At 39.5% G+C, this 11,910-nt stretch overlaps 1 protein-coding gene across 2 annotated transcripts in view; it reads left to right on the top strand.

The window, feature by feature from the left end:
* The first annotated feature begins 565 nt into the window (after positions 1–565).
* Positions 566–11,910, top strand: part of LOC117947235 (copine-9-like) — a 79,609-nt gene continuing 68,264 nt past the window's right edge. For both annotated transcript variants that reach the window (XR_004657193.1, XM_034875931.1), the window contains exons 1-2: positions 566–886; positions 2,378–2,418. Coding sequence is in view for 1 of the 2 variants with exons in the window: in XM_034875931.1 (XP_034731822.1) it covers positions 807–886; positions 2,378–2,418 (121 nt within the window). In the remaining variant the exon portion in view is untranslated. The remainder of the gene's footprint in view (positions 887–2,377; positions 2,419–11,910) is intronic.

Raw genomic sequence — 11,910 nt, 5'->3', positions numbered from 1 at the left:
AGTCTCATAGGACAGCCACCAGCATAATATGAATTGAGATCTAAAAATAGCTCTTCAAATCCTCTTCGACTGTGATCAAAAGCAATTTAACAAATAAACTTGTATAGGAGCGCTTATCTCAGTTTTATTGTCCAGTATTTAATAACTTAAGTGTATTCAACATTTCTGTAAATGTTTTGTAATTGATTGGTGATCTCAGTCTGTGGCCTATTTATCTGTTTGCTTATATTACTAGGCCTACACGCTTTTTCCGGGTTAGGTAGTGACAAATAAATGTCAGCAAATGTCAATAATTGTTGCCTCGGAAACAATAGCTTTAAAAGAGACAGGTGACATGCAACAGGTGAAATGTATGTTTAGTGATTAAATTACACTGGGGGGGGGTGCTTGGTGCTGTTGCCCGTGCCTCCGGTTGGCTGCGCTCTCCTCCTCCCGGACAGACACCAGGAGCGCACCGTGAATGTGTTGGAACGCACGAAGGATGAATGAACTTTAAATCTCTCTCTCTCTCTCTCTCTCTCTCTCTCTCTCTCTCTCTCTCTCTCTCTCTCTCTCTCTCTCTCTCTCTCTCTCTCTCTCTCTCTCTCTCTCTCTCTCTCTCTCTCTCTCTCTCTCTCTTTGGCAATCCATCTCTCACTCTATGCCTCCTCCGCTGCTCCAGAAGGGAAACACCAGTGGAGGGTTCTTCGACTATGGATTTACTGCAATCACGATCCCATTGTGAATGATCATCTTCTTTTCTTCTTCTTCTTTCTTTCTTTCTTTCTTTATTTCTTTGTGGATGCTCATTAGCGTCGTGAGTCGAGATGATGGCATCAATAGGGGAATTCGATCCGCTCAACACCAGAGTCCCTGCAACTAAAATAGAAGTTACCGTTTCGTGCCGGTAAGGTCAAACTCTCATACAAATTGATAGATTTCAGTTTAAACCCAGAATAAAAGTCTGCAACGTAAAATCTATCTGATGCTGCTTGGCTGTTAATCTTTTAGAGTGACAGAAGTTAATTAGATGTGTCTGTGGTGAACGTTATTTTTACTTCTTCTGTAACACTGATACCTCCTGCTGATGTTATTCCCAGATGGGCATCCACATCTCCACCACCTCTATAACCCAAATATTGATTTTTGTAACAGTATTAACATGAATTAAGTAACTGTCTGTGTCTGTCTCTGTGTTTTTACTCCCTGGTGCCCCGTTGCTCTCAGGTAAATGGTTAAGCCCGTCAGCTGCCTCCAGTGTGCATCAAAGTGATTAAAAATCCTATGGACTGTCTTCGTTTCTTCATGACATCCAGTCAGTGTCCTAAGTAGATTACCATTGATATTCCCTGACATGCATGGTCAAACATTTGGTTATATATGGTCTAGTGTGTGATGCAGTTTCATAAAATGTTAAAGCACTGTGAAAACAGTGTTAATAATTAGTCCTACAGTGATAATCATCTTAAAAATGCATTGCTAATGTTGAATTCATAAGCTTAAAACACAGCAGCACACCTGGATGTACAGTTTGGTGGCAGGTTATCTGCGTGATCGGCTGCTCTGCTTACTGACTGGCTGGCCCGGCTGGCTGGCTGGCTGACTAACTGACGAAGCAGTATAACTCAGTCATGGTTTTGTGGACTGTCAACCTGCCTGCCTGGCGGTGCGCTGACTGACTCCAATCCACTCCTGAATAATGAATAGACGCTGCTCCCTCCCGAGATTAACCAGACTTGAAGTGGCCAGACATTGAAATATATATTTTTTGGGGGAGCCCAAACCTCTACCAGATTTGGGCTCCCCTCCAAAAAAATATTTAAATCAGCTAGAATTACATGTCAGACACCATAAGTTACTATTCAAGTTTTACCCTTATTTTTTGCACAACAGAATATTTAAGTTTATGGCATTTTCCATCAATTTTCAAATTATTTTATAGGATCTTAAGTTACAAAATGACACATGCTACAGACAGCAGATGGTTATCTCAGCTTAATATAAAGACTGGGAGCAGGGGAAAAAGGTGCTGATAAATCTGCCTACATTACCATTGCATCAACATAACCATTAATTACTTCCACTTCCTCTTCTTGAGGGTTGTCATCAGCCTTTGAGTAACCTACTTTACACTATTTTATTTGGCTCGGTGGGGCTTGCATTTCAGGAAAGGAGTTGGCAGCTCAGTATTTTTAGAAGCATAACTTGATGTCTGCCCATGACCTAACTTTCAGGGGCTTTGCTGAGACTTTTAGAAATACTCAGGGGAATGAAAAACAAGAGACAAAAATGGAATTAGGGTATTATGTTAATGAATGAATACATTGTCTCGACACAGTGAAATTAACTGAAAGGATCCATTTTTACCTGCACGTTTTGTTTTTTTCTGTTACCACAGGAGTCTGCTGGATGTGGATACATTCTCCAAGTCCGATCCTGGTATGTATGTAGCCCTTACTGTCTGAAAGGCTGGCATTAATAGACCAATCTTTTTTTTTCGTTCCTTATTACTTTAGACAATTACCTTTTTCATGGTTTGAGTCTCTTTAAACTGGAACTTGCACTTGTTGCAATTTTCATTCATTTTTACATGTTTTTGCATAACACCAAGAAAATCAGTTAGATAATGGCTAATACATGGTGTTATACTCTCTCTCTACTCTGGCTCTTGCACTGGAAAATAACCCAGAAGGTCAGAGCTATCAATAGGTGACAACTCTGCTGATAAAATACAAGAGTGAGGAGGGAGAATAAAAAACGAGAACAGGACTAAAGGGGGACTGAAAAGTCAAGGTGGAAGAAAGGTTAGGATGTGAGGTAGGCTGAAAATGACAGCAGAAGGAATTAAAGGAAGGAGGAGGCAGAGCGGGAAGACAATGCAAAGTTACCCATTTTTATAACCTATAATATATTTACCCGCTCTCAGTGAAGACACAAGGCTGGCTGCAATCTTGTGGTATTTAGTGGAAGGATATGTCTCGTACGCAGGAATCTAGAGTTGCAAATGTCAGCCATGTATTTGAGTTGTGTATAGCTTATTAAATTGATGTTCTCTAATTTAATCTCCAGTGTAATAAACAAAAAAAATGAAGACCGATATAAAGGTCAATGTGGAAACTGTAACTTAAGACATAACAGATGTCAACAACAAGGGAATCATCATTATGATCCATTATAATCATGGAACGTACACATTTGAGGGTATCATCTTGCCTAAACCACGGCCAATTGTTAACAAAATCCAACATGTGATCAAATTAATGAATGTTAACCTACTTTATAACTACTTTTTAATCTTTTTTTTGTATGCAATTCCTGCTGCTTGCGTAACAGGAAACAGCTTCACAAAGCTTGGCCAGGAGTTTTTAAAATTCTGACAAAGTTTAAAATAGGGCACAAAAGAAACAATTCACTGAATGCTTCAAACACACTTAATTAAAGATACTTGAGTGTACAATAGACAATATGGCTGCATTCTTCTACACAATAGTTTGTATTTAAATTGTCTTTCCAGAGGAGATAACATTACGTGTTCTCAGGTACGTTAGCTCTCTACGTTATCCTGTTTTTTTTTTTTTAAATTTATGTTGGATTCTGGGTTGTGAATAGCCGACTGATGCAGTGGATGTTTCAAGGCCAATCACCTCTCTGCAGGATGTCTGGTTGTCACTCCACCAGTAATTCGCAAGGAGCATAACAGAGGAGCTCTTAAATACATATCTTCATTATTTTAAGCAGAAAATCTTACCCAGTGAAGAGAACATAATGGAATAAAACATGCAGAGACAAAAAAAAGGCAGAACGACATTAAATAAACACAAAAGCAGCATGGTACAGGTGGTGGGTGCGCAGTGGATATGTCACATGCCTGTGGGAGACCCGTGTTCGAATCCCACTGCGATACATCAACCAGTGTGTCCCTGAGCAAGACACTTAAGCCATAGTTGCTCTGGAGGTGTGCAACCTCCAACGTGTATAGCAATTGTAAGTCGGTTTGGATAAAAGCGTCAGCTATCAAGCCTGTACATAATATTACATTAGATGTCATGTAATGTGTGACGTGAGTTAGTTTGAAATTAAAAGTGGGACGGAAGTCATTTTTCATCTGTGAAACATTACAAATCAAACTTCACTGCCTTTTAACAAGGGATCAAGTGATGCACTTCTCGAGAAAGTAACTGCTTTCAGTTTTAAAATCCATAATACAAAAATAATCAATCTTCAGCTTCACGGATGACTCGTAACACAATCATCACAGCAAGAAGTGTGGCAGACAAGGCTGAAGAAGATTGCCAGAAAAGTGCTTTAGTTGGAAACATGATAAGTGCTTAAGTTGGAAACGTGATAACAAGACGGAGTGCATTTGTCCCTTAAAACAGCTGAACAGCCAAAGAAAGAAAATCACAGTGAGTGCATCTTCTCTTCACCTGCATTCCAAACTGCTCTGTTACAAGTTTGCGTGTTTATCCCTTTTGCCCTTTTGACACTAAAGCTTTCTGTCTAAAAGTCCAGCTGCCTCTGAACAGAAAAGTAGTGTGTAACCTTCGAGAGCCCATTGGGTGCAACTTTCCTAGACAAATGGTGCCCCCAAATCAACCAGACAGTCAGGCTTTTAAATTTCTTGCACAAATCACAGCTGGACAGCACAGCTGTATAACTCTTTGCCTGGGCTAGTCTCGAGGCTCGGCTGATAGTGAGGTGACAGATGTGAGACCTGAGGAGCTACTGGGTAGTGATGGGATTTTTTTGAATGACTCTTTTTAGTGTCCAGTTTGTATCAGGTCTAGGGGTGTTCTTGAATAAAGGAATTCTAATTTGACTGACACAAATAATTTTGTTGACTAATCGATTAGTTGATTTAATTGACAGATCTGTAGAACTGAGTTTCTCCTAATGGAATCCTGCAAAAAAAGCACCATTTTAAATTGTGAGTTTACTAGAGATGTACACATAGGTAAGTCATTATGCGTGAAAAACCTTTAAAAAAAAATGAAAAATGAATTAAAGATCTTGTTTGTCAAAGACCAAAACAACCTATTAGTCGACTAAGCAACCCTAACAGGGTCAGCTAGTTGAATGGACCGAGTGCTCATGAATCCCCAACTGCTCCCACCCACACTGCCCACGTTATTGCTGGTATTGTAGGACACCGCTCACGCTGCCTGCTAAACATAAGAAGCGAGACAACCAATTAGTGAGCGGAAATCATTGGCTCGAACGTGGACGTCAACAAGTGATTGGAGTCGAGACAGCATGGCAGCTACCAACTGAACAAGATCTAATTAACCCGAACTGGGGCCCCTGCTGCATGTGGGATGCTGAATCAATTTTATCTTTATTAATGTAAAGTAATGACTGGTAATGTATTCAAGAGAAGTTTTGTGGGGCGGAAAGCACTAGCTGTTGAACGTGCATGCACTATAACGGAGTGTAGCAGAGGTACTGACGTTGTATTTTGCATGTATCAAAACGACTTCCATTTCCATGTATGGAAAGGTTAGATGCCTTTACATGTGTCAACTCTAAGGAACTGATTGTGTGAAAAGAATCGTTATTCCCATCAACACTACTGGGCTCCAACCAGTACAGACATGGGAAGAGGTAAGCCTTTTCTGCGGTCCGCAACATAAGCCAGTAATTAAGAGCTGCCAACTACAGCTAGGAGATTTAATAGGAGAGACACTAGCAATTGTAACCTAAGTAAGACGTACAGCACAGTTAAGAAGTAAAGGTAGAGATTCAGCATTCAGTCCTGGCAAGTTGGACTATGTAATGAATTTCTTGTTTTCCATCATATCTGGTCGGAAACCGCTTAAAAACATAACTGTACAATAAGTTAGAGGAAACATTTGCAGACATCTGCAACTTAAGTGTACATAGAATATCTGTTTATATGTGTATATAAAGTCTATATAAGTTTGCTTTTGTATGCACACTAATTGAGGCGGTAAGTACTCAGCGGCTGCTGATCTGCATGGCCCAGATAATTTACAGTTAGCCAGGGACCAGCTTGCTCTACATGAGCTCTTACTTACAGTGTAGCAATATGATACTAGTGGACATAACATGTTGAAGATAGCAATATATTACTTGGCTTTATAATTATTCCAAAATCAAAGTAGCCCTTAGCCTCTTCCTTAGACTGTGTGGAAAAATATGCGTCAATTTGCAATCATTTTGGAAGCTGAAATGACTGACAAGAATAAAAACCTGCTATTTGACAACATAAACACTAACGTTCTGGAAATTGTAGTAGCTGCACTGCAACAGATTATTTATCCCTTAACGGCTTTAACGAACGATCTTAACCCTTACCCCTCACCTATTTGTAAACCCAGTCATAATTATATGTTCCTATCCATTACCATATCACAAAATGCTGCTGTTATTGTATCCACTTAACACACAGTGTTATTTGGACATGTATCTGACTGCATCCGTCCAGGTGTTTCTCAGAAGTTGGACCACAAACCCTTAAACCTTCAGTTCTGTTTACAGCCAAAGCTGCTCCCTGCTGTTTGGTTCCAGCCGTTACGACCGCCCAGTCTCAGCTGTTTATTTGGCAGCAAAGTTACATGGGAGCAATGTGCCATGGCAGTAATGTGACTGCAGTTTATGACAGGAAGGAAGTAATTAACAGTGTGGGTGCCGTACAGGAGAGAGGAGATTGACCTGCTCAATCAGTCGTTCCTTTCCCCTTCTCATGTAAACGAGTTAATCAAATTATACATTCTTAATAAGTGCTACTTATATGGCGAGAATAACTAACTGTTGATTGTGTAAATGCTAAAAATAGTAACTTTACGTGACTGAGAACAAATATACACAATATAAAATCAGTCTAAAAAGAGTTCCTAGGGTGAATCACTCTATTCTGATGTTAGTATCATTCAGAACTATACGACAATAGGGATGTCACAATACCAGAAATTTAGTAGTCAATACCAATACCAGTGAAAAAAGTCCATTATTCTCAATACCACAGTAAAAAAAAAAAAAAAAAAAACGAATCCCATTTACTTTCACATACAGTACCCTCCTTTTATGTTGGCATTAAGTTAAGTCTGTGTTGCTTTGCCAATGTTAGTATGAACCGGGCTGGTTAAAGTTAACTTTTAAGTGACATTATGCAGGAACTCAGTGAACAAATCAATGGTAATGTAGTTTACAACCCAAAATTGATCTAGGGGAGTGACATAAACTAGATGTTGGAGAAAATAAGTCAATTTTCTTTGTTTGCTTTTATTGCCAGACGTAGAAGTTAAACTGTAACTTCAGTGAGAGCCCTGGGCAAAAAGAACAAGCCAACCAGCCCCGAGAACACAAAAAATACCCAAACAAACTATTCAAAACTAAAAGTTCCAACCTGACTTCAGGTGGCAATGTAACAAAAATGGCAGCTGTACCCTAGACGGTTTATTGGCAAGGAGTCAACGGTGGCAGTTAAGAATTAAAAAGAGAGAAATGATACCTTAAGGTATTCCACCCCAGCCATGCGTAGAGACATTGTTTTGGGATATTTTGACATAAAAACGTTTTCTTTCAAATGTGTGGATCTGCCGCTGAACACCAGGCCCAGTTTACTAACAGTTTTTTAATGTATTACATAAATCTCAGTCCAATGTTTTTTTAATTATTTAACAGATTCTACAAATAACGGATTACAAGGTTGTTGAAATCCACAAGGTTATGTTTGGTTAAAAGTATTCAGCCCTCCTGTGGAGAGAATGATGTTTTTTTTTTTTTTTATCTCTGCCTGTTGCTCAATCAGTGAGAGTGAAAACAGGTGTGCGTCATTATGTCCTTCCAGTTCAAGTTATTTGAGGAAGAGTAAAACTGTTGCAATGGTGGAAACAAGAACCGGATTTTGACAGGGGAAAAAAACTGTAACTCAAGGTCCTCTCACAAACTTGTTTTTTTTGTTTAGCTTTCAACCATGTCGCAGTCTTAATCAGCACCGTCTGGTCCTAAGCTGAAGAATCAAATTACACACTCGAGGCCAAACTTTGTAATATTATCACTTATCATGTGATCATCGGGGATCAAAGTTAGTGATCAATGACAGATCCACAGTGCGGAGACCACGCGAGAGATAACACTGACATGAAAGATGGAAGCGCATGATTGCACATTTGGGACATGTACAAAAATAGAAAGACGGAGCAAATTAGAGACAGAACCCAAAAGCGTCTACGCTTTGATGGTACTTCATATCAGATGATAATTTGCCCAGTTCTCATTTCAGTGCAGTGAATTCTTTTTCTTCCACCTGAAGCAGTCAAAGCCTTGGCCCTGATTAGATTTTCCTCAAGACTGCTATGGATTTTTTTTTCAACTGGGTTCCCCTCTAGAGTTTTAGTCATCATCCCTGTGTGTGTGTGTGTGTGTGTGTGTGTGTGTGTGTGTGTGTGTGTGTGTGTGTGTGTGTGTGCATGCATGCATGCATGCATGCGCGTGCTCTGTTGCAGTGCTGTACAGAAATGTGCTAAGATACCAAAGCAAAGACTCTGAAGCACTTCTCCTTATCTAATTTATTGATGAATGAGTGCTTGTCCTTGGGGAGGTTGTCTCACGTTGCCTGGTCATTGTGTACATTCAATTTATTTCTTAGCATTACCTGATGCCTCTCGGCATTCGCCCACACATGGGATTTTTAAATTTGCAATCAACGTGTGTCTGAAGGGAAGAACTAGGATGCTGGCTTGCAAAGACTGATTCCTTATTGATTTTTTAAATAGACATGAATAAGTCTAAATATAGAGAGCAGTAGGCAAACATATGAGAGATGGCAAACAGTGTTTCCAGTTCTGTGCTTCTCCTCACTGCAAGAAAGAAAGCTTCCAGTTCCTTTCACTTTTCTTATTCTTGTTACTTATATTCTTGTGTTGGATTACAATGCTAATCATTTTCTTCACTCTTTGACCGACTTTTTATGTTTTCTATCATTTGCTTTACAAAGACCATTAACTCCAGGCATGAAATATGCAAGGTTGCAGCGCTGAAAATTTGTTGTTAGTCTTAATTTAGATTTTTTTCTCTTAAATTGGATGCGTCTCATTCTTGGTCAGAGGCCCTATTATACTATGTGAACTGAGTCCAGTCCAGATCCTGTTCAATGTTGCTGGCTGTTTTCTTATAGAAACTGAATTGTGTTGAAGCTGCAAACATCAATATTTTTAACAATGGCTTAAATCTCTATGTGAAAGAAGTCTCATATTTACAAACCCATGTAGTTATCATAATTTTGGTTCAAGACCCGCAACATTACTGTTTCGGTGTGCCCTGCTCATCAGCCACATCCCCAGTATGAATGCTGCCTTACCTCCACCAAGGAGCAAACCCAATTCACAATGCTAGGTCCCTAGGACTACGGTTGAAAATTTGCCGACTGGCTAACACTGCCGCATTTACAGTAATGTGGATTATTGGGCATTGTCCTAATTAGTTGAATGAATCTACAACTACATACATTATTTTTCACCTCCGTTATTATTGCCAGCTATGTACAATGTAGGTCATAGCCTTGGTGGAGTTAGTTGGAGAGGTGTTAGTTAGTTAGCTGTGTTAGTGCCATTCTACTTCCTAGAGGTTGTTTGGATTGTATGCAGCCTGAAAATAAGACTGCAGATATTGTGGTGATAAAAGATGCTCTGATTATGAATACACTGAATGGGAACATATGTTAAAAGTTTCATAAAAATGTTAATGCAAACATTTATTTAAAACTGTGAAGGTAACCTGCTGTAATTCATTGCACTGCTTGGTTTAAAATATGGTAATTCATTTCTTATTGCACTATGATTTGTAGATCAGTAATCCATTCTTGGATAGGAGGAAAACATGCTCATTTGTTGGCATTTCTTTAAACCATTCACAATCTTCTTGGGCGACACTAAGCACCGGGAAACGCTGCGTGCAGCTGCAAAACAGCCTCAGGAAGGAGCTTTTTCGGTGGAACATTTGCAAACAGCAAAAGAAAATGCCACCCACAATATTAAATTAGATTAACTGTTCACACAATATAGTAACGTGAGCTATTTCAATTAGCAACAATACCAATTCCTTGCTCTTACCAGTGTATTGCCGTGTATAGTATGTCCACAGCAAATCCCCACCATTCAGTCCCGGAATGCCCCAGTTAAAGAATAAATGCTGTTAATATATTCTTTTTAAATCTTTACAGTCATTCAAAGACAGAACCAAGCAGGCCTGCCTCGTGGCACAACTTGAAGTTTCTTTAAAACTTGCAACTTTCTGCGTTCAGCTTGCTAGCTCAAAGTTAGTTGTTGTTGTTCCCCGAAGAGAACAAAGTTTGACAGCAACAACACACACACACCGGGGTTGTCCTGGAAAAGTGCTCGGTTCAAACTACATTGCAGCAAACTTAAACACTTGTAGAGTTATTGATGTAACTTTTCTGAATGAACTGAAATGAATTTGTTCGGTCCCAAATGCTATAGCATTGTTAGGGGATGCAACTAGGCTATGTCATGGGAGATGTGTTGCTCAGGACCCAGTGAAGTGCACCGTGTAGTTGTTTGGAGGAGCAGTTCTGGAGATGGCTGCAAGCAACAATACAAGAGGTTCAAGCGATCAGCCCGTTCCAAACAGAACCGTTTTGAACAGGCTATGCACCAGTGTAGTATAATAATCAAATCAATCAATCACTATCTGATTTTACACTGGTATTTTGTTCACCAAGGTTGGACATTATGTAAGCCCTTTTGGAAAGTTCTCATGCGTGCTGTGTACCAATTAACGCTGTCAGTCAGTGTTTTATAGTAGGTGTCACTTTTTTTAAACGATGGATGTTTCATTTAGAAACAAAGAAGACCATGTTCTGCCTTGCTGTTAGTCAGTTGGATACTCATGCTGGCCCTTTTATGTCTTATTGAGTCCAGTCCTGACTGGGTTTTAACATATTCTAGGCATGTGTGACCTCACCACAGTGATGTTGCCCTTGGAGAGATTCAAACCGCTCTCATGCATTTCGACCAAAGCGAGTTAAAATTCTCTCCATTTTGAAGTGCACTAGCTGAGAAGAATTGAAATCCCTAAAGAGATTATGTGCTGGTAGTCGGCATGATTCATTCTTTTGGACCCAGATTAAAATAATAGAATTCATGCGATATTTTTATTCTCAATCGCTATCCTTCTTCTTTGTTTTCCTGTGACCCTTTTACACTTAAAGAAGCATAATTTCCGGCTCTGATTTCTGTTCTAGAGTCATGAGAAAATCACTGCTGACATTGGCTCATTAAAACTTTGAAAGTTAAAGAGAGAGAACAACAGAATTGATGCAATCTTTTAGGTGCTTCATACTCTCACTGCGCAGCTTCTAAAGCCACACACTACTTCCACTTATATTTCTATCCACCACCATCTACATCGCTATCAAGCTCCCATATGAAACATCCCACTTCTCTTATGTAACGTCATTTGCCAGTGGAGTACTGACAGTTTTTATCCACAGGCATTAGAGTTTCACTCCACGAAAATCTGAAGGAGAGAGGGCCTCCTCGCTCCCACCAGTCTTGTAGTGTTTTAAATGAAATACAATCATGTGTATCAAATCCATTATGATTAGTCTCTCATTGCGATGATAGTGAGTCGTGCTTATTAAATAACACAAACTATGTGATTCTTCCTGTACATTTTGTTGTATCACCTTTGGGATTCTGACTCACTAGCAGGTAGGAGTTAATGTTTAGTTATAGCACAGCAGGTATGCTTTTAGTTTCGAGTTTGTTCCTTGTCCTGTTACAACATTCTGTTTTAGTGCCTTCTGTGGTTCTACAGTGACCCATCTGGAAGACTTTATTCCGCTATTTAACCTTCCTATGGTGTAAGGGCCCCGGCGGACCCGTTTTGAGTTTTAACATGCATAAAAGCACTTCATACATTTGTTTTTTGAGTTGAAACTTTTTGACT

Source organism: Etheostoma cragini, chromosome 7, assembly GCF_013103735.1.
Source record: "Etheostoma cragini isolate CJK2018 chromosome 7, CSU_Ecrag_1.0, whole genome shotgun sequence".
Lineage (NCBI taxonomy): Eukaryota > Metazoa > Chordata > Actinopteri > Perciformes > Percidae > Etheostoma > Etheostoma cragini.
This window is presented reverse-complemented; position numbering and strand designations above follow the sequence as displayed.